General features: G+C 30.3%; 1 protein-coding gene and 1 long non-coding RNA gene across 5 annotated transcripts; both read right to left on the bottom strand.

The window, feature by feature from the left end:
• Positions 1-914: 914 nt before the first annotated feature.
• On the bottom strand, positions 915-4711 carry LOC111288496 (uncharacterized). Its single transcript, XR_016341662.1, has 2 exons — positions 1575-4711; positions 915-1263 (listed from the first exon to the last, which is right to left on the bottom strand). It is a non-coding gene; the product is annotated as an uncharacterized LOC111288496 (long non-coding RNA).
• A 5302-nt stretch (positions 4712-10013) lies between these two features.
• Positions 10014-13595, bottom strand: LOC111287496 (Regulator of chromosome condensation (RCC1) family protein). 4 transcript variants are annotated; one of them, XM_022878101.2, is made up of 8 exons: positions 13234-13594; positions 12961-13116; positions 12365-12523; positions 11634-11801; positions 11312-11443; positions 11051-11137; positions 10694-10783; positions 10014-10608 (listed from the first exon to the last, which is right to left on the bottom strand). In XM_022878101.2, the coding sequence occupies exons 1-8, from the start codon at positions 13481-13483 to the stop codon at positions 10418-10420; spliced, it is 1233 nt and encodes a 410-aa protein (XP_022733836.2). In that variant the 5' UTR covers positions 13484-13594; the 3' UTR covers positions 10014-10417. The 4 variants fall into 4 exon arrangements, with proteins under 4 accessions (XP_022733836.2, XP_022733837.2, XP_022733838.2 ...); XM_022878102.2 differs by having other exon boundaries at positions 10014-10605; positions 13234-13592; XM_022878103.2 differs by having other exon boundaries at positions 10469-10605; positions 10694-10853.
• Positions 13596-27707: the final 14112 nt, after the last annotated feature.

Raw genomic sequence — 27707 nt, forward strand, 5'->3', positions numbered from 1 at the left:
AAAATTAATTCAATAATCATTGGTTAATGGAATTAATTCAGTTCATTCAAGTAATTCGGTTAACACCCCTAGCTTTGATTAGATCATCACCAAGTGCTCTCATTGACACAGCTAATTCCAAGATTTCTTGGCCAAATCATAGCAGGGCTCAAACGTTGTCTACCCTCTATCCACTTAGCTGTACTTCAACTTGCAGTTGACAGAATCGAGCTCATGGCTTCCAGATAACTTGTTGGCTACATCTAATAACAGGATACAGCAGTACTGTCCGGTTCTCATTCCTCACGTGGATGTATATCCAATTTACCTGTTTGCCCTCCACCTTGAACGTGTTCATGAACTGAAACTGAACATCCTGAATTAAAAAAAAAAAAATCACACTTTTTTTGCAATCATTTTCGTCACACAAAAATATTGCAATTTTCTGGGGAAACAAAAACGAAGTTAGGAATGTCAAAGTCGATGATGAAAGAACCAGGCTTCTCAACGAAAAGTAACAGGTCATCAAGGTTTAAGGTGGATCCATCTGTGAAGTTGGTGTCTGTCAGGGAGGCTCGGAGCTTAAGCACTCCTGGATTGAAGCTAGAGTTGCAGCCAAGCCTTTCTTGTAGCCGTTGGTTCCTGTTATAAATGAAACTGCAGCATTCATCATCTTTTTCCTTTTCTTTCTTTTTCTGATATTCTTTTCTTGGGGGGCTTTTGGTTTTAAGGATTAGTATTGTAGACATTTCATTTAGTCAGAAGTCCAAACCTATTGCATTTAGTTCGATCTTACGCCCGAATGTCTAAATATATTTTTTATGTGTAAATCTTTTTTTTTTTTTTTGTTTACTTAATTATTTACTTAGCTTTGTTGTTATCTTCTGATTGAATTTCATTTGGAAACTAAACTTAAGATAATTGAAAGTTTAAGATTGAGCTGAATACAGATGATGGTAAGATGATAAACTTCTTTTGACCTGGGATTCCATCACAATGGGGACTCAGTGCTTATATTCAAGTCTCTACAACCGCCATCTACCGTCAGGCAACAGAGGGCAGCCACACACACACACACACACACACACAGAGGTAAAGACCACAACCCACGAACAGAGACCAGATCACGGCCAAAAAAATCCAACAGCCATCATCATTCACTCGATTTCAACCATTACCTAGTCCACTTAAAAGCTCATTCCATCAGCTTCATCATCCCACTGCTATCCCTCCACCACTACCCATCGAGAGTCCTCCCTGTCAACTCCATTCTGTCCAAATTTCCTGAAGAAAAATCACAAACACGTGACCACAACACAACCCCATACCCGAAACAAATTCGCAGCAATAAACAATCAACCCAACAGAAATCTTAGTTTTTTTAATTGCTTTTACTAACATAATTCCACCAGTTAATACTGGATCCAAGTATCCAACCAGCAACATGATGCATTCCCTTTCTTACTAACTACAAATTTTGTAACTGAAATAGAAAAATGAAAGAACAGGGAAAGAAATAGAGAAGAAGGCTAGAAAGGAGAAGAATTTTCAAGGAGAGAGGGGATTCATTTCATTTCACAAAACAGAATGCTTACAATACTCGTGCTTCTCCCTTTTGTGCTGCTCATTCTCGTTGGCAGCTGCATCTCAAGAATATCGGGGAAGACAGCCTCTATTCCCATCTAACACTAAGGAAAATAGTATTTGAATAAGGGCCTTAACAGGCCATACATGCAAAGAAATGAAATAGCAGTCCATATAGGTAATTGGTCTAATTCTTTAAGCCCAAACTACAATACAATAAAATAGGCACGTATCAATACTTCCTACTTTGAGAAGATACTTGTCCTCAAGGATCAAAGGACAGGATACCCCAACCACGCTGCATTGTTGGAACATCCTTCTCACCATTGGAGATTTAACTAGGACAGCTTCAGTTGTTGTCGTCAATGATGTCACACTTTCAAGTTGAACCAAAGTAGTTCGAATTACTTCTAATGGGTTATTAATACCAGCCTTTATCATATCAACATATTCATTTTTGGCAACATCATATTCAAGATGAGAGGTATCTTACTCTAACAGTGTTCTTGCATGCACTGTTGCACATGTTTTTACTGTTACGTTGCTACTCTTGTAAGGAACACTAGCAAGATCTTTGAACAGAACTCAAGCAACTTCCAATTGAGTATTTGCAACAACAGTTGCTTCAACACTAGTAGGTTCTAGTTTGTCTATCATACTGTGCACAACACAAGTGACCACGACAGGTTGGACAACCCATTTCAAGTACAATACATTTCTAGACTTCTAGTTAAAGACAAGGAAAAACCCATCAAGTGCTTGCTCAGGAGCTTGATTCTCCCCCAAGCAAGTAGCTTCAGAAGCCCAGGCTTGGCCATAAACTGAAAAGCACAGGAAACCCTCCTATTAATGAAATAGATATGACCACCACCTTGGTAGAGGTCATCAGTATAGAGAATCACATCAAAGACTTCAAGGCAATTATTCCTCATGTTATCTTCAGCCACTGTTTCCTCATCTGTCGGCCACTGATTGTGCTTATTAATAAACTTGCTCATCATAGTTCTGTAAGACCTCTCAAAGATAGTCTCACACAATGGCACAAAAGGATCAGGTATGATAATCTCAATATCATCCAGAAAATCTTTTTGTAAATTCTTGAAACAGAGCTCAAGGTGTAATTTTCCAGCACCAGTAACACATAACAAACACTGCATCTCACGCATCATTGATTCTAGCATATTGTTCTGTAACAGAATCAATGACGTATTTTGAGAGACAGTGCAATTTGCAAGCTGAGAAGCAACATGATCTTTACTCATGTAATCCAATTATACACCAGTAGCACTCCACCCCTCTACTGTGAGCCAGCACACAGGAACCATTGTTGACCAAAATAGTTCCCAAACCCCAGGAATGAACAGCTTGTCTACGGCCATATGACAAGTAAGCATTTCACAGACCAGTACCATTCGAAGGCATATAGCTTCATTATCATTCTCTTTAGGTCCATTGTCTTCATCATCACCAATCTTTATCTCAATTGTCTTGTCGGCCCAGAAGTAAATTGGATAGCTAATGAACTCAGAGTGCTTCTTCCAATTTTTTTGAGCAACTGAAGAAGCATACTTAGGGAGACTGGTAGAAAACTATCCATAGTAAATAAAAGCGACCACTATGTATATTTTGTAAGCCTCAACAACTATAGCATTGATCATAGACATAGGAGCAATCACAACATTGTGTAGAAGTTCCAATGCTTCCCGAAACTGCTTTTGTCTAAGACATATCATTCCCTCATAACAACAATAGAGAAAAAGTTCCTCGGCTGATTAACCTTGAAAATATCTTCCTCTAAAATGGACAGATCAGTTTTATAACACTTTTCCACTAAAGAAAGCAAAAGAAACTCCAGATATAAACTGATCGAATATTCAGTAGATGACTGAAGCTTCCAAATAGTAGTTAGTAATGAAACTACCCCAAGTAAGGGCTCCTCAAACAACAACACTTGGTTGTTGAATCTCTTATAAACAAAAGTAAGCTTATCAAGTGCCAGTTGAACTTGTTCAACAACATATGAACTGATAACTCTGACAATCATTAACACAAATGAATTAGATTGCTCTTTGGCAACTAGACTAGCAATGCCATCCTCCAGGAAATAAAGGTAACAGGAAGAGTGTTTGAATACCAAACAAATAACAGTACTATTAACAAGGCAAGTCTCAATCAAAAAATTCAAACCGAAAAGTGTAGTGATTGTGATCAATGACGACAAGCATGAATTTCCGTCATTAACTTTTCCAAAGTCAGCTTCCCAACCATCACCCCAAATCTTTCTCATTACTAGAAGTCTAAACCCATAAGGATCACAAAGAACAAGGTTATTTCCAACTATAAACACTATTGAACAAGCCTTTTCTATTGTTCCACGAACATCAACAACCCTTACAAGGGAAGGTTTGGCACCCTTTCTGTTATCTACTACCACAAAAGTCCTGAACCTATTTCCAACATTAAAAAACTGTACATTCCTTAACACGAAAACACCGACAACCATACAATTAGGCGATTCATCATGCTTAAACACTGAACTAACTCCTGCAAGTTAAGGTAAGGACTTACTGGTCACAGGTAAATCAATATTGGAGGACAACGATGAGAAGGAGAGATCATCAATTGACTCCATAGATGGTTTCTGCTCTATCTGCTAATCATTTTCTTCTATATTCACCTCAGAATCACTAATCGCTTCACTAATATTGTCCAGATTAGCAGATAATTGGTTAAGTTGGGAAATCATACTTTTCAGGTGGGATCCAATAGCTTAACGCAACTGATCAAACATACTATTCAATCTGAATTCGAAGCGCTCCATTAGTTCTTGCAGCAGAGTGTCATCAATCTGAAATATGGTTTCATCACTTCACCCATTGCCAAGATGGAGGCTCTGATACTAATGATGCGTTCCCTTTCTTACTGACTACAAATTTTGTAACTAAAATAAAAAATAAAAAAAAATGAAAGAACAGGGAAAGAAACAAAGAAGAAGGCTAGAGAGGAGAACAAGAAATTTCAAGGAGAGGGGATTCATTTCATTTCATATAACAGAATGCTTACAATACTCATGCTTCTTTAAGCCCATGGTCTGCTCAATGAACCCAAATCCAAATGCAGCCAACTCTGCCATTTAAATGCTTCTTTGGCCCGCATATGCCCTTGAACCTCTTTTTATTTGGGTTGTAACCTCAGGTTTCGGTAATTTTTATTTTTTGTTTATTTTGTTATTCTTGTTTTATGTATATTTCAATTTTAATGCTTTAATTAAGAAAGTAAAAAAAATATAACTATTTTGAAACAATCCTATCAAATTATTAGAAGATTTAAATTTTTAAAGTCTTACCAATCTATTAAAAGACTTAATAAGTTTTTATGAAAAAATATATTTTTTAATTTTATCAAATTATTGAAAGATTTAATAATTCCTTTTAAAAATTTCTTGAACAAATTTTCAAATAAAAATCTTACCAAAACTATTGGGGATGTGCATTGAATTAATCCTACCAAACTATTGGAGGATTTAAATCTCAAAATTAAATCTTATCAAACTATTAGAAGATTTAATAATTTTTTTAAGATAAATTTTTAAATAAAAATCTCATTAAACTATTTAGAGATATGTATCGAAATAAAATCTTATCAAATTATTGGAGAATTTTATTTATCATTTTTTTAAAAAAAAATATTTTTGTTCAAGAAAATACATTAATGAATCCAACAATAGAGTCTTTTTCAAAGTGAGACATTGATCTCCATAAGTACTCTTAAGATAAAAAAAAAATTATCTTAAATTATTACCAAACTATTAGAGTAATTTTAAGATTAATTTTTAATATTAAATTTACTTGGTAAATTTACAACCATATTTTAAGGTTTAGATAACATGAAATCAATTTATACCATCATTTGGATTGACATTGTAAGGGTGTTATAGCATTTCTCACATATAACAGTATTTTCAAACTTAGTTCTGATTTCGTAAATTAAAATCTATTTTTTAAAGATATCCAAATTAAGCTTGGGATATCTCTTTCAAAAATGACAAATTCAATTAAGTGAACAATCAAACTTAAATAAAAAAAAAATTGATAATGACTTCATATTTATATCTAATGATTAAATTCACGAATTATACACATTATGACAAGGGTTGAAGTTAATGGTTGAATAGGTGGATTTTGCACTTTTAGTGGTCTTTGAATCCTTTATAACGACAGCTTCCTGCAAACTATAAAGCTATCAGGAGAAGGTAAACCTGACAATCTCAAAGATGACATAACGATATAATATAAAAATTATATAAATAAAAGACACAAAGATAATACGATTTAAAATTTTAGTAAAAATCATAAATAAGTTTAACAAAACCAAAAAAATATATTGCATGTTTTTATATAAACACATACTATAACACGTAATTTTCGTATAAAATAAAATACGATTATAAAAATTAATAATATTTTATATAACATAAATATACAAATTATCAGACTTAACCGAAGAGATGAAGTATTCCATGGCCATTCATCCACTTTTCAGGCGCGAATGTGACTTCCAAATGGGTTTTGGACTGAAACATTGTTTGATTTGGGTTTATTAATGTTCAAATGAGATTGTTCGGTCAAGGAATAGGTATTAGTCAAGTCTTAGTATTATGAATGTTTACATAATTACTTAAATGAATGTCCAAGAGTAAATGGTCCATCAAGCCATTATAAAAGTGAAAAAAAAAATTATATGATTGATTAATTACGATTGTATTTTTAAAATATCACTAAATAATTAAAATTTTCAATTTAATTACTAAAATTTCATTAAGTATTTTTTTATCACATAACCATTAATCTCTAATAGCATGTCAATGAAACAATAGCATATGTAATGATTGGCTATTCATGGACTAGCTGTAACTTATGGGTTTTTTTTTTTTTTAAATTGATATTAACAATGCAATTCATCCAATGATAAATCTAATCGAAATTAAATATAGAGTTATGACACAATCACAACCACTAGTCTCAAATGTAGTGTCGAATCCTAACATATAAATTTGAGGGAGTTAATTAATAATTTATTTTATATTTTTTATTAGACTTATATATATATATATATATATGCATGCATACACACATAATATGTAAACAATATATTAATAAAAAGTAACCAATTTATAAAATTATAACATAAAAATATTAGTATTATAGCATTAAACTTTTAAGGATAACAAGAGTTTTAAATTAACGGTAAAATTATTAATTACACTATCTTTCAATGAATTATTAGAATTTTTTTATTTATTTAGAAATTTAAAATTGAAATAAAAGAATATAAATCAATCATTAAACGATATATTTTTATCAAAATAAAAAAATAAATATAATTTTAAGAAAATGAGGTTGAAATTTTAAGACTAAAAATTATGATTTTTTTTCTTAACCTTCTATAAAGCAGTTCCAATCTTCCCTTTTATTGGAAAATGATTTTAAAATAGTATGAGATAAAAATCTAGAATAAAATTAAACTAAAAATTTTATGGAGAGAGATATTGTAATAAGCTAGAAAGAAAAAGAAAACACAAATTTAATACTTAGTTGAAGATTTGGAGTCTTGTTAAGAAAGTTAATTTAATTTTTGTTAATTTTACATGACAGTTATTTAAAGCTTGTTATAAATCTCTAACTTAATTTTGAGAATTTATAAATAACGATTTATGAATATAATAAATAGAGAATAGTAATGTATTTTAAATTATTTTAAATTACAATAACATATAAATTTAAAATTTAAAATCGCAAAAAAATAAATTAATAATTTTAATTTAGAGAGTTTAACTTAAATTTATTTAATATTGATATATACATACAACATTTTAAAAAACTTTTGGAGGCCTTACCCCATTGGTTCCAATGAAGAGCTACCATTGCTCTAATGACAAGTTGATATAGCACTAACACATAAATTATCAAATGCAATTGTGCATAGCAACATTATCACATTAGCAAATTTTATTTTTTAAAAATTTATAACATCACATTCACAATGCTAAGTGACATTGTCACATCATCTTATACGTAGATACTTAAATTTTAATGATTAAATCAAAAAATTTAATAATTAAAAGATTATTTTAAAAATACGACCATAATTAAATAAGTAATGATGTATTTAAAAAAAAAAACTTATGGGTGATTTACAACCATGTTTTAAGGTTTAGATAACATGAAATCAATTGGTACCATTCTTTGGATTGCTATTATGAGGGTATTATAACATTTCTCATACATAACAGTATTCATGAATCTAATTCTAATTTCATAGATTAAAATTTATCTTTTAAAGATATCCAAGTTAAACTTGGAATATCTCTTTAAAAAAAGATAAATTCAATTAGGTGATCAATCAAATTTAAATAAAAAAAATTGATAACAACTTCATATTTGTATCTAATGATTAAGTTCACGAATCATACACATTATGACAAGTTAATGGTTGAAGAGGTGGATTTTGTACTTTTAATGGTCTTTGAATCCTTTATAATGACAGCTTCCTGCAAATTATAAAGCTACCACATGAAAGGTGAAGGTAGACCTGACAATCTCAAACATGACACGGTGACATGATATAAAAACGATATGAATAAAAGACATAAAAATGACATGATTTAAAATTTTAACAAAAATCATAAATAGATTTAACAAAACAAAAAAAAATTATATTTTCGTATAGACACAACTGTAACACGTAATTTTTATGTAAAACAAAATATGATTATAAAAATTATCAATATTTTACATAATATAAATACACGAATTATCGCGAATGGATAAAGTATGCTATAGTCATTCATTTCAGGCACCAATATGACTTCCGGGCCTGAGTTTTCGAGTGAAACATTATTTGATTTGGGTTAATTAATGTTCAAATGAGATAGTTCCGTTGAGGAATAGGTATTTGTTAAGTCTTAGTATTACCAATATTTACAGAATTACTTAAATGAATGTCCAAAAATGAATGGTCTATCAAGCCTTTATAAAAATGAAAAAAAATTTATATGATTGATTAATTATGATTGTATTTTTAAATATCATTAAATTATTAAAATTTTTAATTTAATTATTAAAATTTCATTAAGTGTTTTTTTTTTGCCACATAATCATTAATCTCTAATAGCAGGCGACAAAACAATAACATATGTAATGATTGGCTGTTTATGAACTAGTTATACCTATCGTTTTTTTTCTTAAATCAATATTAACAATGCAATTTATCTAATGATAAATTTAATCCAAATTAAATATAAAGTTATGACACAATCACAACCATTAATCTTTAATATAGTGTCGGATCTTAACATATAAATTTGAGGGGATCAATTAAGAATATATTATATATTTTTTATTAAACTTATATATATATATATATACACATATAAACATAATATGTAAAAAATTTATTAATAAAAAATAACTAATTTATAAAATTATAACATAAAAATATTAGTATTATATTTAAACTTTTAAGGGTAACAAGAGTTTTAAATTAATGTTAAAATTACTAATTACACTATTTTTCAATGAATTATTAGAATTTTTTATTTATTTAGAAATTTAAAATTAGAATAAAAGAATATCAATAAATCATAAATCAATCATTAAACGATATATTTTTATCAAAATAAAAAAATAAATATAATTTTAAAAAAATAAGGTTGAAATTTTAAGACTAGAAATTATGATTTTTTTTCTTAACCTTCTATAAAGCAGTTCCAATATTCGTTTTTTGTTGAAAAACGATTTTAAAATAGTACGAGATAAAATTATAGAGTAAAATTAAAATAAAAGTTTTATCTAGAGAGACAATGTAATAAGCTAGAAAGAAAAAGAAAACACATATTTAATACTTAGTTGAAGATTTGGAGTCTTGCTAAAAAAGTTAATTTAATTTTTGCTAATTTTAACATGACTATTATTTAAAGCTTGTTATAAATTTCTAACTTAATTTTAAGAATTTATAAATAATGATTTATGAATATAACAAATAAAAACATAATAATATATTTTAAATCATTTTAAATTACAATAACATATAAATTTAAAATTTAAAATCACAAAAAAATAAATTAATAATTTTAACTTAGAGAATTTAACTTAAATTTATTTAATATTAATATATACATACAACATTTTAAAAAACTTTTGGGGGTTGCCCCTCGGCTCCAATGAAGGGCTACCATTGCTCTAATGACACGTTGACGTAACAATATCACGTAAATTATCAAATGCAATTATGTAAAGTGACAATCACATCAGCAAAATTTATTTTTTTTAAATCTATAGCATCACATCATCTCATGCGTAAATACTTAAATTTTAATGATTAAATCCAAAATTTTAATAATTAGATAATTATTTAAAAAATACGTCCATAATTAAATAACTAATGATGTATTTAAAAAAAATTATGGGTGATTTACTGCTCTTAATATCAACTTAACAAAATGAATTGAATCTACAATTCATACAATCCCACAAAGAATCTAAATAATAGTACTACTATTACTACTATTACGGCCGCTGCTGCTACTGCATTACAATTACAACGCGGGCAGCAGGTGCTTGACTTGGGCGATGGTTTTCTCACGGTTAGACAATTTTACACCTGCCTTCAAGTAATACTATATGACACAGTGATAATTGCTCCGTCCAGATAAGATACAGAATAAAAGGTTGTACCTGGTAGAGTTTTCCTCTTCTTTCTTTGTTATACAAGCAGAAAAATTTGTTCCCATTGATGTTTGTAGAAAAGGCATATAGCATAAGGGATCTTTGAACTTAACCAGAACGTATCAGGGTTAAGAAAGGGAAGAGAGCGTTCTAATGGCATACGTAAACCCACTCCCACAGTAAACTCTGATTGTATAATCTTTGTGTAGAACTTCATGACTTAAATTAACTGTTTGAGGGCTACTTTGATCCCATGTACTCCCAAGACCAAGCTGGCCATGTTCACCCCAACCCCATGTCTTAATCACTCCATCCTCTGCTGCAACAAAGCACAAGTAGGAAAGAAAAATCAGTAAACATTATGATTAGCAATAAAACAAAGACAAAGGTTGACGAGACTTTGCCTGTTATAACAGCAGAGTGCTCAGCTCCAGCTGCAATCTGCACAATTTTCATCCCATCGAGACCAGGGACTCTCTCCAAAACAGGTGATCCTATATTTTCCAAAACCAAAACAATTGCATTTGAACTGAGGGACGTAAAGTTGCCAAACCTGAAAGAAAACTTCAAAAGAGAATGCATATATTCCCATTTCATTTTTGGGTACAATTCCCATTCTAATAGTTAAGAAACCAACAATGATAACTTTTTAAGATGTGCGTCTTTAACGCATATACATAAAAATCAACCCTAATAGTAACACTTCTGTTGCACTATAGTTTATAGAATTTCTTCTTGTCTTAGTTTTCCAAATGCATTACCAGATAAATGCTTTGAAGGAGTTACTTTCTCAGGATTGCTTAGGACTCCATGGTGGCTACCGCCAAGCATAAAAACTTGTCCATCATCTGTTACAAAATGAAAAAGATGTCATAAACATGAAATTTAGCATATCTTGATCCTTTCTTTTTGCATTTTTTTGAGGGTGGGGGTGGGGGGAGTGGGGAGAAGTTAACAGTAAGTCAGGTGCAGATAGCTTAAGTAATAGGGTAAACCCTAACTGATTAACTGTGCGTGTATACCAGATAATACTAGAGCATGATTCCAACCAAGCACAGCTTTAGAAAACTGCAATGGTGAAGGTAAATGTTGAGGACTGAGAAAATCTGAATTGGCACCAAAACTTCTTCCCCAAGTGTACAGTTGTCCATCAGCTGGTGTAACAGACAAGAAACAACAATAATAAGAGTTACTTGGTAGTTTAAATTAAATGAACAACTTGTAATTGGACCTAAATTATATTCATGTTCACTGTTTATGGGGTTGGCATGCATGATAAAAGGTTTACTCTTGTGATCCAACATGTTTTATGCTACAAATATTCTGCTAATGGGGTGTACTCACCAGATAATGCTGCACTATGGTCTCCATTTGCACTGATGCTAATGATTTTAACAACTTCAAATCCACAAGTAACCTGAGGAGTATTAACTGACTTGATTCTATCTATTGAAATACCCAGTTGACCACGCCTTCCAGATCCAAATCCAAAAAGTTGATTTCCTGAACTATCTGCAGAGAGGCATCATGATTGTTGGAGACTGATGTAAATGAGAATTATTCAGCTGAAGCTCCAACTGATACTCATCTAGTCTTCTTTCATATTTACCAAGCATCCAAGAGAGAAAAACTATGCTTTTAGTCATGTAGGATTCCCTATTCAGTGTTTAGAATTCTCAGAAATTCCAATTCATCAAAAAGTTAGCCAGAACGTATCCAACAAAGCTTCATTTTAGTTCATCAATTTGCATAAATGTTCGATTTAAAGCTGTAAATTATTTATTTCTGGTATAAGTCACAAACAGTTTTTCTCTTAAAATTGTGAAAAAAAATGTAGCTTTTCTATTCATCTTGCTACACTTTGTCCTGTAAATGAAATGAGTTTTATTCCGAAATAACAAAATATAATGTTTTCAGGAGGTTAAGTGAACATATAAATGATCAAAGACAGACTCAAGTCAAGCAGACATGCACAAAAGATTAAAAAGAAACATAAATTTCTCTATTGAAAGATAAATTATTCATGTAGAATTTTAAAACTACTAGCAGCACAGCTAATTTTATTTTACATTTACCTTTCAATAAGACAAGTGAATGGCGCATACCACATGCTATCTGTTCAACATGCTTATTATCAAAAAATGATACTTTAACAGGAGAGCAATGTGACCTGTAATCACCATGCCCAAGCTGACCAAACGAACCATCTCCACAAGTAAAAACACACCCTTCATCTGAAAAGTAATTGGAAAAAACTAAGCCCAGTAGCATGCTCAATTACAAAAATATTGCCACATGAAATTCATAATCTCCAGGAAGCAATATCAGAATTAGTAGTAAGAGCTAAGAAGTTAATTGAGAAAGTGCATAAATTAGAATGGAAAAACTGAGCAATCCCATCAAGTTAATCACATTTGGTAACAATATAAATAGCTTAGCTGTATAGGCAATAATCTCTAACACTAGACTTGGTAATTTAAAACACATCATGGTGACACAAAACAAAAAAAATATGAATAAAACAGAAGGGAAACATGATTAAAACATGAATATTTTACACCAATTAACATGAATGCCCAAATTGCCCGGTCTATCTAACACAGGGCTCCTAGCAGTATAGCAATTTCATATATAGGTAAAAATAAAATGAAAAAAAAAATCTATAAGGAACCTGAAACAAATCCAGAGTGGCTCCATCCAGCCGAAACTTGAGTAATGAAGGAACTCTCCAAAGACAATACAGGCTTTGGAGTTAACAAGCTATTAACCATCTCCCCGTGGCCTAACTGACCAGAGTTACCTCTTCCCCACGTCAGAACTTTCCCACCTACAAAATCATTACCCAAGTTTTGCTCAAACAAAATAATTGATTCCCTGTGAAATCGATCAAGAAAAAGATAAGGGAAAGAGAAAAAGAAAAGAAGAAGGGTCTAGCAGAGGGTACCAGAGGTCAAGGCAACAACGTGAGAACCGCCACAAGCAAGCATGGAGACGGGACCAGAGGAAGAGAGAGAAGGGACGTTAAGGAGTTGAGGGAGGTGCTCGTCTTCGAGCCTGGCTGTGCCCAGCTGTCCATCCGTGCCTGCTCCCCAGCTCCACAGTCGTTCTTCTTCTTTTTCTCTTTGCTGTTCATTACCTTCCTGTTTTTGTTCGACAATTGTTTCTTTGTTCTTCTGATTTACTTTCAGCGCCATGGCCAATTGGTTTCTCCAATATAGCTTCACGAAAGAGTCGAGGCTACCTCTGTCAAAGTACTTATTTTTAAGTCATGTAGAGCGTTTCATGATCCATTATCCAGCCAGTTGAAACTACGTCGTCTCCCAACAAATTTGTCACTTGCAGATAGCGGTGTTGGGCTTCCTTAGCTGAAAATCGAGGGCCTTCCCTCTAACGAATGCGATCAATCACCTATCTACCATCAGATGGTGAAAAAAAAAAAAAAAGTGTTCCCATTCCTAATCCTAACCATTTTTGTATTTTTAATGTGTCAGTTTGTGTTAAACATAAGTAAGACACAGAATTATAGTACCATAATCTGTCCTGACACATAAACATAAAACAATTTTATTTTTATTTTTATCTAAACTATATGGTTTTGTCAAAATATTTTATCAAATCACTTTCAAGTGTTTTTTTCATATTTTATCTTTTTTCATATAATTTTTATATTTTGCTATCATGTTGTATCTATAATTGTTAGGTTTACATTTTATCAAAAAATAAATAAAATATAAAACTCTAATGTCTCAATTTTTTTGGGTTAAAGAATATAAAAAGCTTATGAAGTATAATTAAAAAATCAATCAAGTTTTTAATTTTTATTACAATTAATTTTAATCCCATGTGATGCACGATGTATATTGTGATAAGAAAATAATTTTTAAGATATTATATAATTATTATGTATTTTTTTATATAAATATATAAAAATCAAAATTTTTAGAACAAGATAATCATCCTATATGAATAGTCTAACATTTTGACATGTAAGCATTCTAAAAAATTTGACAAATGTCTTTATCAATTTATATTTTAAATTTTAAATTTATATTGAAAAATAATTTAATTTTAAATATCTTCTTTTCATATTTCAATATCAATTTGAATGGTTCTTTTTTAAATCAAATAATTTATTTCCATAATCATTTTGAAACTTAAGTTAAAATGAGAAAGATGCATAATTATTGAACATGCGAATTTGTTAATTGATATATATCAATTTTCATTAATTAAAAAATATTGCATTTTAATAGATTTCTTACCTATTCACTATTTGAGTAGCATGCTATTTAAAAACTATTTGATTAGCAAGATATATTATTCAAAAAAAAAACTTTTATAATTTAAAAATAAAATAAAATAAATAAAAATTTATTATTATCCTTTTTTTACGTGTTTGATATAATATTAAATAACCATTACTTCTAATTTATTTATGAGTCAATCATTTCAATTTACATTTTACTTTAAGTAATTACTTTTAGTCTCAAGAGAACTATGACTTTTAGAATCATATAATTAACATAAAGAAGTTTGAAAATGTATCCAACCAAATTCTTGGATCATATATATGAACATTCCAATTTAGATAAACTACGTGCTAAAGTATGCTCCACTCTTCACATGCAAAGAGCTGTAGGTAATATAAATTTGGTAAATTCAACGATATCAAGTACTATTCCACCCATTTAAAAGGTAACCTTTAATTTCAAAAGCAACTGCTCTCATTTTTGCATGAAGAGAATTTGTTACATAATTAATTTTACACTTAGATGAACTTTCCTTTATGTATCTTGTATCACCACTCACTTGGGGATGTTGATGGGTTGGGTAATGGGTAGGGTAGAGCATTATTTATTTTCATCCTTAAATTTTTATATTATATATATTTTTTAATTTTTATATTATATCAATTTTCGTATCTATACTCAATAGATATTTTAAATTTATTCTCATCCTCATCTCCACGAGTATTTAATAAGTATAGGTAATTCCCACACCCTTAGCTTTTTTAATAAAAACTAATTTTTTTAACTTTTTTTTATTTTTATCTTGTATATTTAGGTATTTTTTTATAAATATATATTTTTAATTAAAATATATTAATTCTAATTAATCTAAAATAATAATTTATATTATTTAATAAAAAATCTATTTACTAAATTTATATAAATATATATAGGGTATGGGTAAAGAGTGGATATTATATTACCTGTCTTCATCTCCATACCTAATAAAAATTTAAAATCATACATATCCCCATCCCATCCCCATACCCACAATATAATACACATTCCTATCTCCGTTCGGATAAAATGTCAAGTTCATTATTGGGTATGGATAAAATTGATATCCCTACACTCATTATCTATTTTATCAAAAGCAGCATCAAATTTAATTTAATAATTCTAACAAATGGGGGAATCCAATTGATGTCATTCACTTCATTCACACAGATAACTCTATATTTTTCTATAACCTTATGAAAGCATTACACATCCTACTCACTAACATAGCCATCCTTTTAAAAATAATAATAAAGCTTGACCAATATCAACAAAGGAGCACAATCTCAACCCTTTAAATGGCAAACTTAAAGAATCACTTTTATTATCAAATCTACTGCTTCATGGTTTAATCATTAAGACCAGAATCATAATCCTAAGAATGAATGACTATATATTTTATATTAATTTGCACTACTTAAATAAAACATAATAAGAAATTGACTTAATCGAAGTAAGTATCATAAACATAAATAAGACTAATTAAACAATAAAAATACAAATAATATCAAGGGAAGTAAGTACCAAATAAATGAAGTAAATAAAGAATAAAAATTAAATTTTTTTTGAAGAGCTAGCAAACTTTCAAAACCAATACTTTAATGCATCACAACATACCTATTTATAATGTTCAAATTGGATATTTAAAATTAGTAATTTAATTTTATTAAGAGTAATTTAAGATAAATTGAACTTTTAATTAATTTATTTATACAATTAAAAATGAAAATTGACAACATTATACAATTTTTACTTTTAATTCAATTAATAATATTGAAGGAAATCGTGCTTGTCATAACATCTAGATCCGGGGATCTATCGCTAGACATTGGCTTAAGGGAGTCGCCACCAATCTTTTTTATCTAGGTGCGATTGGCCACCTAAAGAATCTGTCATTTGAGGGAACACCTAAGTTTAAAGGTCCCTAAAAGAATAGGTTCAGGTCTACTAACCAGAACAGGGTTCGGGAGTTCAGTTACGCGTGAGGAAGGTTATAGCACCCTCACAACGCCAATCAAAAGATGGTACCGGCTGAAATTTATGTTATCCAATGAGCCTTAAAATTTTACCGAGTAATTAATTATTGAAAATTATTCTCAATTGACTCTAATACTTTTAGCAAAAAATTGAGAAAATTCCCTCACTTCAAGAGTATGCAAGAAAAACTATTGTTTCACTTGCAGAGGCTCCGTCGTCGGATTATTTAACATTTAAAAAAAATAAAAAGAAAGAAAAAAATGATTGTTTTTGTGCAGAAACAATTGATACTTTCAACTTTTCCCTAAAAATATTTGAAATTTTAATTTCGAAAAAAATTGATACTTTCAACTTTTCCTCAAAAACCTTTTTTTGAAATTTTATTTTAAAGGAAAATTGATACTTTCAACTTTTTCTCAAAAATATTTTTTGAAAATTTTGATTTTCAAGGAAAATTGATACTTTCAACTTTTCCTCAAAAACCTTTTTTCTGAAGTTTTATTTTAAAGAAAAATTGATACTTTCAACTTTTCCTCAAAAACCCTTTTTTTTTGAAATTTTATTTTTAAGAAAAATTGATACTTTCAACTTTTCCCCAAAAATATTTTTTTTGGAAACTTTGATTTTAAAAGAAAATTGATACTTTCAACTTTTCCTCAAAAATTTATTTTTTTGAAAATTTATTTTTAAGAAAAATTGATACTTTCAACTTTTCCCCAAAAATATTTTTTTTATTTTGATTTAAAGAAAATAGAATAATAAAACAAAATAAAAGTGAAAATAAATAAAAATAAAAAAAATAAAGAAAAGTAAAACAAAAATAAAAATAAAATAAAGATAAAAAGAATATTAAATAAACCTAATCTAATAAATAAAAAAAATAAATAAACAAATAAATAAATAAATTCAAAAAAAAAAAAACCTATAGCGGCTCGGAGTACGGCTCGATTCGGCTCAGTTCAAGGAAGAGAAATGGCTTGGGACCTCGACTCGAAGGGGGAAGACACGCGTGGGTCAGGAAGCGAGTCGACGCTCGGGTCGGGTCAGATCTCGGTAAAACTCGCGATCCTCTAGTCACTTAAGGCAAAAACAACGTCGTTTTGGGAGGGTATATAAGGCTTTTCCCTCTGTTTTTCGGTAGAAACCTTCTTTCCTATCTCTCTCTTCCTTTTTTTTCTCTTGCTTCTCTCTAAAAAAGTAAAAAAACTCTGATTGAGTGTTCATCGGATTCTGAAAAATTTTATCGAAATCTAGATTTTTCGTCGGAAGGTCACCGAAAAGTTGGTTGGTTTTTGGGTTTCTTACCGGAAACTGGGCAGTTGGTCAAAAACTTCAAAGTTGGCCAAAATTGTCGTCGAAAAACTCAACATTTGCTGGAATAATCACCGAAATCTGGAAATTTTTCAGAAATTTCCAGAAAAAATATCTCCAAAAATCTTCAAAAATTTTTTGCTAATTCTTAGAACACTTCTAAACCTTTTTTTAGCCTTCTATAATTTTCTATCCGTCCTTTTTCTCTCAATCAGTAGCTTTTGCTTACTATTTTTCTTCTCCTCTGTTCTGTTTCAGAGGGTTCCTTTTATAGGGATTGATCAGGAGTTTCTGATCAATCCCAATTCCTCTTTGGATCGGGATTCAATCATTGAATCCAACATGGACTCTTCTGATTGAATCTTAATCCAATTTCCAACCAGATAAATCAAAAAAATAAAAGAAAAAAATCAAATGAAAATAAATTAGATAAATAAAAAAATTAACAGATAAATTAAAATTAAATAACAGATAATTACATAAATATTAACAGGAAAAAAAAGAAGAAGAGAAAAAAAATAATAAAGATATATACATATTAATAAATACATAAAAACCATAATAAAAAATAATAATAAAAGAAAAGAAAAAAAATATACATATATAAAATAATAATAATAAAAATAAAAATAAAATAAAAATAAAAATAAAAATAAAAATAAAATGAAGAAAAAAAAATATAGACTTACCCATTTGGACCAAGCCCAATTGATCCGGGCCTAGACCAAATTGGGTGTTTACAGCTGCTCCTCTTTGCACATTTTCTGTGAAACAAAAATTGCGCAAAAACGTATACACCCAATCAAGACTCAACTCGACCTTCTCACTTTTTGTTTTTTTATTTTTTTTTTGTTTTTGATCAAAGCTCCTCTAGGCAGAGGCTCAATGACTTTGAGAAACATAAATGGCTCCTCTAATCAGAGGCTCAACAACTTAAAAAAAAAAGGCTTAACAACTTTAAAAAAAAATAAATTGCTCCTCTAAACAGAGGCACCACAACTTTGGGAAAGTAAATTGCTCCTCTAAACAGAGGTACCACGACTTTGGAAAGTAAATTGCTCCTCTAAACAGAGGCAGTAAATTGCTCCTCTAAACAGAGGCACCACGACTTTTAGAAAGTAAATTGCTCCTTTAAACAGAGGCACCACGACTTTTGGAAAAAGTAAATTGCTCCTCTAATAAAGTAAATTGCTCCTCTAAACAGAAGCACTACGACTTTGAGAAAGTAAATTGCTCCTCTAAACAGAGGTACCACGACTTTGGAAAGTAAATTGCTCCTCTAAACAGAGGCAGTAAATTGCTCCTCTAAACAGAGGCACCGCGACTTTTAGAAAGTAAATTACTCCTCTAAACAGAGGCACCACGACTTTGGAAAGTAAATTGCTCCTCTAAACAGAGGCACCACGACTTTTAGAAAGTAAATTGCTCCTTGACAATCATGTCCAAAGGAGTTGAAAGTTATGTTTGAAGGAATTTCAGGAGATTATGCCCCAAGGTCTTGTAAATCAACCCTGATACCAAAAGACATCCTATTTCAAGGATTAGGAACTTACCTGACAAGTTTTCTTCTCAAATTTGTAAAATATCTTCATATTTGTTTTCTCTATGTGGGATCTTGGAACACCCTTACTTCTTGAATTTATACACTATATTTTTCTGAAAGTAGTGTATGCTATACTATGCATATGAATTTCAATGCATGCTATGCAAATGTTGGTCAATTAATTCCTATTTAATGCATGGTACTCAAGTTTCTCAAGCTTTTTTCTCGGGCATCAAGCCTTTTGATTCTTCAAAGATCCAATTACACTGCTCTTCTAAGATTGAACCAGTGTAGCTCTCAATTGTCTTTTCCACTCACATTCTTCCTTGTTTAGTTTCTCAATACTTTGGAATAAGCTTCATCAATCGATCATCACTTGACCATCATTCAATGAATTTTTCAGCACTAACAAATTTTAAAACAAGTTTCATTCACCATCAATGGGTTATTACTCATAGGTGTCTCAGCATTAATCATTCCAAAACAAACTTTATCCACTGATTGTTCTCATCATTCAATCATAACTTGCAAGTCATATCGACCAATTCATCCTTGTACTCATCACTTGGTTATACCACTTTTCAAGAATTGCCCCATTATATTCTCTATTTAATCACATCATATATCTTTTCAAATCATCTCTTTTAGGTTTCTACCATTTCTTTATTTTGTTACTACCATCATCTTAGATTTCTTTTCAAATGAATGCAAGATTCTTTTAAACACATACTCATTCATTCATTATCATTTTAAATCTTGACAAATACAATGTAATCAAGGATTTTCTCAATTCATTCTAGAGGTGTAACAATAAGAGAACACAAGGTGAATTATGGTAAAGATAATCAATGAAGATCTATTTTGGTACAAAACAAATAGAAAAGGAAATAAATTAGATACATGTCATTGGGATGGATGGTATGTCCAAATGATGAAGATTCAGACAATTCTCAACATTAATCTAGGATTTTGTTTTCAAAAACTCATTCCATTTATTGTTGGAGTCGTTTTGAACTTGACGAACTTTGTCCCAGTCTTTGAGGGGTCTTCGGATGTTCTGGATCTTTTTCTACCAAAATCACTCTTTCAGGTTTTCAATTTGAATATCTTTTTTTTTTTCTCATTTTTTCATTCATTCATTTTTTTTCTTTTTTTTTTCATTTTTCATCCATTGTTGATATCTTCCATACATCCAACTTTAGAGCAATGTAGCATGATTCCATTGCTTCATCATGAGCATACCTTCGCTCAACATGTGATCATTCAAGTTGAGTATTCACACTTGATCCAAATAAACTTTTCAAGGTTGTAATGTAGGTAAAGGTGAGGGTTCATAAAAGAAATGGATATAATAGGCTCAAAACATGTATTAAAAAGGTTCAAAACCAAGGATCATTTGATGTAACTTGTCATTTTGCCCCACATCATTTCACTACTTTTTTTCTCACACAAAGGATTCTCATTATTTTACCCCAAATCATGCGTGGCATTTATTTTTCTTTTTCTTTTCTTTCTCTTTCCATCTTTGAGTCCTTTTGTGGTTTTTTTGTTTTTTTTTTGTTTTTTTTTTCAAAAATTACCCTCTAGTGTAGAGGGTGATCATTGGTTGGGGTTCTTCAAAAAAAGAAATCATAATAGGCTAAAAAAGGTAGCAATAAATAGTTTTTCGAATGGTAAAAGAAAGATGGTCATTTTTCATCTCAATTGTGAATACTTTTCTTGAACATCATCTATTGAACAAAGCTCATGATCCTGTATAAAAGATTATATATCTTCAAGACATATATCTTTCACCTCTGGTAATGGCTTACCTTTTTTTTCTACTCAAATCATCTCCTCATATTAATGTGGATGAGTTCTCAAAATTAAATCCCAGAATTATTGTTATCATTGTCTAAATATTCATCATTCAAAATTTGAGAATGGGAGTATAAAGTTATGAAAGGTAACAAAACATGGAGTAATGGCCAAGAGAAAAATGTAATGAAATGCATTAACTTGCCTTTATTAAGATGATAACAAGTGAAATCATATTGCAAAAAGAAATCTAACAATTACTCGAAAAGAAATCCTAAAATGACAAAAGAAACCTTCAACCAGCCTTATCTCCATTATTTAAAATTGTCCCCCTATGCGATCAGGTGAAGAATCTCTATTGACATCTTGCCCCTCAATTCATTGTGACTCTCCGAACCCTTTCTGTTCTTGACTTTCACTCAGAACGCTAACATTGGGTGTTGTTGGTTTTCTTTGATCAAAGTTTACTATTCCATCATTGATCAACCATTGTACCTTATCCTTTAAAGCAATGTAATTTTTAGTAGAATGACCAGTAATTCCATAGTGGTTGTCGCAGCGGACTGTAAGATCATACCACTTTGGATAGGGTGGTTTAAGCGGCTCCACATGGCTGAGGGCAATCAAATGGCTATTATAGAGTTCTCGATATAACTCTGTATAAGTCATAGGGATTGGATCAAATACAGGTTTTTCTCGAGTAGTCTGTTGTTCTCGTGAACCATTTATTGGGTTAATAGGGCGAATTTGGGTTCTTGCAAGAGCTTGAATGTTAAGGCTATATGTAAGATCTTGAGGGCTAAAAATTGATCGGTATGTGGATGAATAAGGTGATTGTGGAGCTAGCTGGTATGGGTAGGATGATGCATTATTCATAGCAGGATAGTATGGAGAGTAACCTTGGGGTGGATAGGGTTAATAACCCCTAAATTGTTGTCTATCAAAGCTCACAATTTGAGCTTCAACTTTTTTCTTTTCTGATGCCTTCTTAGTTTTTTCTCCTTTCAACTTGCCATTTTTTATGGAACTTTCAATAATTTCTCCAGAGATTACCATATCGGTGAAATTCTTTATTGCATTTCCTATCATCTTTTCATAATAGGGAGACTTCAAAGTACTGACAAATAACACTGTAGTTTCTTTCTCAGTCAAAGGACGTTGTACTTGAGAAGCAACATCCCTCCACCTCTGGGCATACACTTTAAAAGACTCGTTTGCCTTTTTTTCTAGATTTTGTAAAGACAAACGATCAGGGACCAAATCGATAATATGTCGATATTGATTGATGAAGTCATGTGGCATATCGCTCCAAGAGCAAATGCGGGTTCTGTCCAGCTGAACATACTATCTGGCCGTAGAGCCAGTAAGACTATCCTGAAAGACATGCATTAAGAGCTTTTCATCATGAGCATGAGTTGCCATCTTTCGACAATACATGGTGATGTGAGTTCTGAGGCACTTCGTACCGTCATATTTTTTAAATTTTGGTACTTTAAACTTATGAGGAATGACACATCAGGGACTAGGCAGAGTCCAGCAGCATCAACTGACCCATAAAAACTAAATCCTTCCACAGCCCGTAGCCTTTGCTCTAGCATACTAATCTTGGAGCTTTCTTGAGTTTTCACTTTTATATTTTCTTTCTCTTTCTTTTTTAGATCATCTAGATCAAAACTTAGTTTTACTGCCTTTTCAGTGAAGACAAAATTTATATAGCTATTATACTGCCCCGGATTGGAAGCTGATGGTATTTCAGGATATGTTGGATATGCGAAGTGTTGTGGCGGGACCTCTTGAGCAGACTGGGCTTGAGGTGGGCCAAAACCTAGAGGATATAAAGGGTCAGCCACTTCTTGCAACGAGGGAACTTGTTGGCTTGTATCTTCTTCAACCCCTTTTCCCTTATTCAGCTTATTAAGAGTATCCAGAATCTTACTTAACTCACTTTCAATCTTTTCCTGTGCTTTTTCTATCTTTTCGAATCTATGAGAATTTTTCTGCTCCATTTGTCTGGCTCTGGATCTTGTGTTGTATCGATGGGCAGGGTTCGCACTAGATGGAGCTATCTTTAAACCTTTAGCACCACAATTATGATTAGAAATGTTATGCTATGCTTTATGTATGATGCTTTGATGCACGAATGAAATGTACATTTTTCTGAATGAAATCTAATATGAAATGAATGCAAATGATTGTGTTAAAACATGATCATGAAAGTAATGCAAATGCATACAATTAGATAAACAACATAGTTAGTTCCATGGATGAAACAAAAGTGATGCTGATGCATAATGTTACATATGATAATGATGCACAAAGTTAAACAATCAAAATGATTAGATAAACACCCTTTTTATGTCTTAATTTCAGGGTATATCTATCATTGGGTAGAAAGGGCTCTATCTTAGGGTTAGGCACTTCTAAGGTTCACTATATGTGGTTCAAGGTCAAAGTCTAAAGGTCCTCAAATTGCTCCTTACATCATTGTCCATCACAGACTAGTAAGGTACCCTAATCCTCACCCATTATAGGCTACAAGCGAAAAAAGTTCAATTTGAGTGGGAGTATTTCGCTAGCCACTACTGAGGTATTAAACCTCACGAAAGCAATAAGTACTTTACTCCCTCCAAAGGAATGGAGCTCGGGTATAGAGCTCATGTTATACACATGCATATGAATGACATAATTAACAAGGTAAATAAACATGAATGAATAATAACACATATATACAAACAGGTTCAATTTTATTAGGCTTTTGGATAACACAAATTATTTGCTGGCCTGACTCTCAAAATCCCCAGTAAAGTCGCTAAGCTGTCATAACATTTAGATCTGGGGATCTATCGCTAGATATTGACTTAAGGGAGTCGCCATCAATCTTTTTTATCTAGGTGCGATTGGCCATCTAAAGAATCTGTCCTTTGAGGGAACACCTAAGTTTAAGGGTCCTTAAAAGAATAGGTTCAGGTCTACTAACCAGAACAGGGTTCGAGAGTTCGATTACGTGTGAAGAAGGTTATAGCACCCTCACAACACCCATCAAAAGATGGTACCAGCTAAAATTTGTGTTATCTAATGAGCCTTAAAATTTTACCGAGTAATTAATTATTGGAAATTATTCTTAATTGACTCTACTACTTTTAGCAAAAAATTGAGAAAATTCCCTCACCTCAAGAGTATGCAAGAAAAACTACTGTTTCACTTACAGAGACTCCGTCGTCGGATTATTTAACATTTAAAAAAAATAAAAAGAAAGAAAAGAATGATTGTTTTTGTGCAGGGAAAATTGATACTTTCAACTTTTCCCTAAAAATATTCTTTTGAAATTTTAATTTCGAAGAAAATTGATACTTTCAACTTTTCCTCAAAAATATTTTTTGGAAACTTTGATTTTCAAGGAAAATTGATACTTTCAACTTTTTCTCAAAAATATTTTTTGAAAATTTTGATTTTCAAGGAAAATTGATATTTTCAACTTTTCCTCAAAAACCTTTTTTTTGAAGTTTTATTTTAAAAAAAAATTGATACTTTCAACTTTTCCTCAAAAACCTTTTTTTTGAAATTTTATTTTTAAGGAAAATTGATACTTTCAACTTTTCTCCAAAAATATTTTTTTTGGAAACTTTGATTTTAAAGGAAAATTAATACTTTCAACTTTTCCTTAAAAATTTTTTTTTTAAATTTATTTTTAAGAAAAATTGATACTTTCAACTTTTCCCCAAAAATATTTTTTTTATTTTTATTTAAAGAAAATAGAATAATAAAATAAAATAAAAGTGAAAATAAATAAAAATAAATAAAATAAATAAAATAAATAAAATTAAAAGAAAAATAAAAATAAAATAAAGATAAAAAGAATATTAAATAAACCTAATCTAATAAATAAATAAATTAAAAAAAATAAAAATTGGAGCGGCTCGAAGTACAGCTCGACTCGGCTCAAGGAAGAAAAACGGCTCGGAGAAGCGGCTTGGGACCTCGGCTCGGCTCGGCTCGGCTCGGCTCGGCTATTGGCTCGGAGGGGAGAAAACATGCGCGGGTCAGGAAGCGGGTCGACGCTCGGGTCGGATCGGATCTCGACAAAACGCGCGGATCCTCTGGGTCACTTAAGGCAAAAACGACGTTGTTTTGAGAGGGTATATAAGGCTCTTTCCTCTGTTTTTCGGTAGAAACCTTCTCCATTCTCTCTCTCTTCCTCTTTTTTCTCTCGTTTCTCTCTAAAACGGTCGAAAAACTCCGGTTGAATGTTCATCGGATTTTGAAAAATTTTGTCGGAATCTGGATTTTTCGTCAAAAGTTCACCGAAAAATTGGTCGATTTCTGGGTTTCTTACCAAAAACTAGGCAGCTGGCCGAAAACTTCAAAGTTGGTCGGAATTGTCGTCGAAAAACTCAACCTTCGCCGGAATAATCACCGGAATCTGGAAATTTTCTAGAAATTTCCAGAAAAAAAATCTCCAAAAATCTCCAAAAAATTTTTGCTAATTCTTAAAACTCTTCTAAACCTTTTCTTAGCTTTCTATAATTTTCTATCCATCCTTTTTCTCTCAATCAGTAGCTTTTGCTTACTGTTTTTCTTCTCCTCTGTTCTATTCTAGAGGTTCCCTTTTATAGGGATTGATCAAGAGTTTCTGATCAATCCCAATTCCTCTTTGAATCGGGATTCAATCATTAAATCCAACATGAACTCTTCTAATTGAATCCTAAGCCAATTTCCAACCAGATAAATCAAAAAAATAAAAGAAAAAAATAAACGAAAATAAATCAGATAAATCAAAAAAATTAACAGATAAATTAAAATTAAATAACAGATAATTACATAAATATTAACAGGAAAAAAAAGGAGAAGAGAAATAATAATAATAATAATAATAAAGATATATACATATTAATAAATACATAAATACTTAAGATAAAAAATAATAATAAAAGAAAATAAAAAAATATATATACATATATAAAATAATAATAATAATAATAAAATAAAATAAAATTGTAAAATACAAAAAATAAAAATAAAATGAAGAAAAAAAATATAGACTTACCTATTTGGACCAGGCCCAATTGATCCGGGCCTGGGCCAAATTGGGTGTCTACAATACTTAATTGTAATTAGAGATTACCAAATAAAGATGATATATATGGTTTTGAATTTAAATTAGTTGAAAAGAATTAAATTCAAAGTAATATACATGTACTTCAAAGAATAAAATTGAGTCTTTAAATTAGGAATTATCAAAAGATAATTAAGTTGATAATTGATATTAATATAATTAAATGTTTAATTAAAGTGATAATTGATATTAATTCAATTAAATGCTTGAATTTAAATTAAGTATTATGCATTAAAATAAGTACACATGTCAAAATATAAGATAGTCCATATGCCAATAAATTAGGTCATCTACAATAGATATTTTCTTTTTATGCCAAAGGTTTTGGTTTTTATATATTTATATAAGATTAATCAACACTTCTGACATTTATTTATATCTAATTAAGCTCTTATTTGGATGAAAAAGTTAATACTGTTAATTCTTTTGTCAACTAAGATAAAATTTCGTGTGACATCAATAAGATAAATGAAAAATTGTCACGTGACACAAGTAATATATGTGAAAATAGATGGGGCATGGGGAAATTGTTAGCTGTATAGGATCATTTTGTTTATAGGATCGACCCCTTTTGCATAATTTGCAAAAATAAAAAAGAAACCTAATAGAGTATCAATCTTTTCTAAATGAATGATTAATTCAAAAGTTATTAATATCATATTGGATAATATTTCAATTTTTTTTAAAAATATGGTATATATCGATACCAGTTGTTTTGGTATATTATTTTGGATTTTTTAGTTTAGTACAAATATATTTATAAACATGCTTGAACTTGTACATTACAATATTATTAATAACCCACACAATAAATATGCAATATATGCAAATCAAATAAATAAGTTTAAAAAATAAGAAATAATATCATAAATTTTTCATGATATTTTTAAATACTTAAACTGATCATATGATATTTAAATAAATATTTTTTATATAAATATTAACATAAAAACAAAAAGATGAAAAAAATTAATCAAAATTTTATGATTGTCAAACTTTATAAAAGGAGTATAACTGTTTTCTTGAAAAAAACTAAAATACTTATAAACTTTGATTTGAAAAAATAAATTATAAATTATAAGCTTTGGATGAAAGACTAAAGTATAAAAAACAAGTTAAAATAAAAAAAATAAAAAACTCAACTTTTAAGAATTATTTTGCCAATTAATTTTATTTTTATCAGGTTAAAAATAGTTAAATAACAAAAGATAAGTTAAAAATTACAAAATATATTCACATTCATGTACCAGTTGAAACATGTTATTCCATCGATATTCATAAAAACAGTCCGAAACTAACAAAAACAATTGGTATTAACCTATATCAAATCCAGTACGAAAAATTATTCTTAAGTATACCATGTTTTGATATAATTGGAGCGTACCAATAGA

Source organism: Durio zibethinus, chromosome 4 (assembly GCF_047325235.1).
Source record: "Durio zibethinus cultivar Kanyao isolate XHJ-2024 chromosome 4, ASM4732523v1, whole genome shotgun sequence".
Taxonomy (NCBI): Eukaryota; Viridiplantae; Streptophyta; class Magnoliopsida; order Malvales; family Malvaceae; genus Durio; species Durio zibethinus.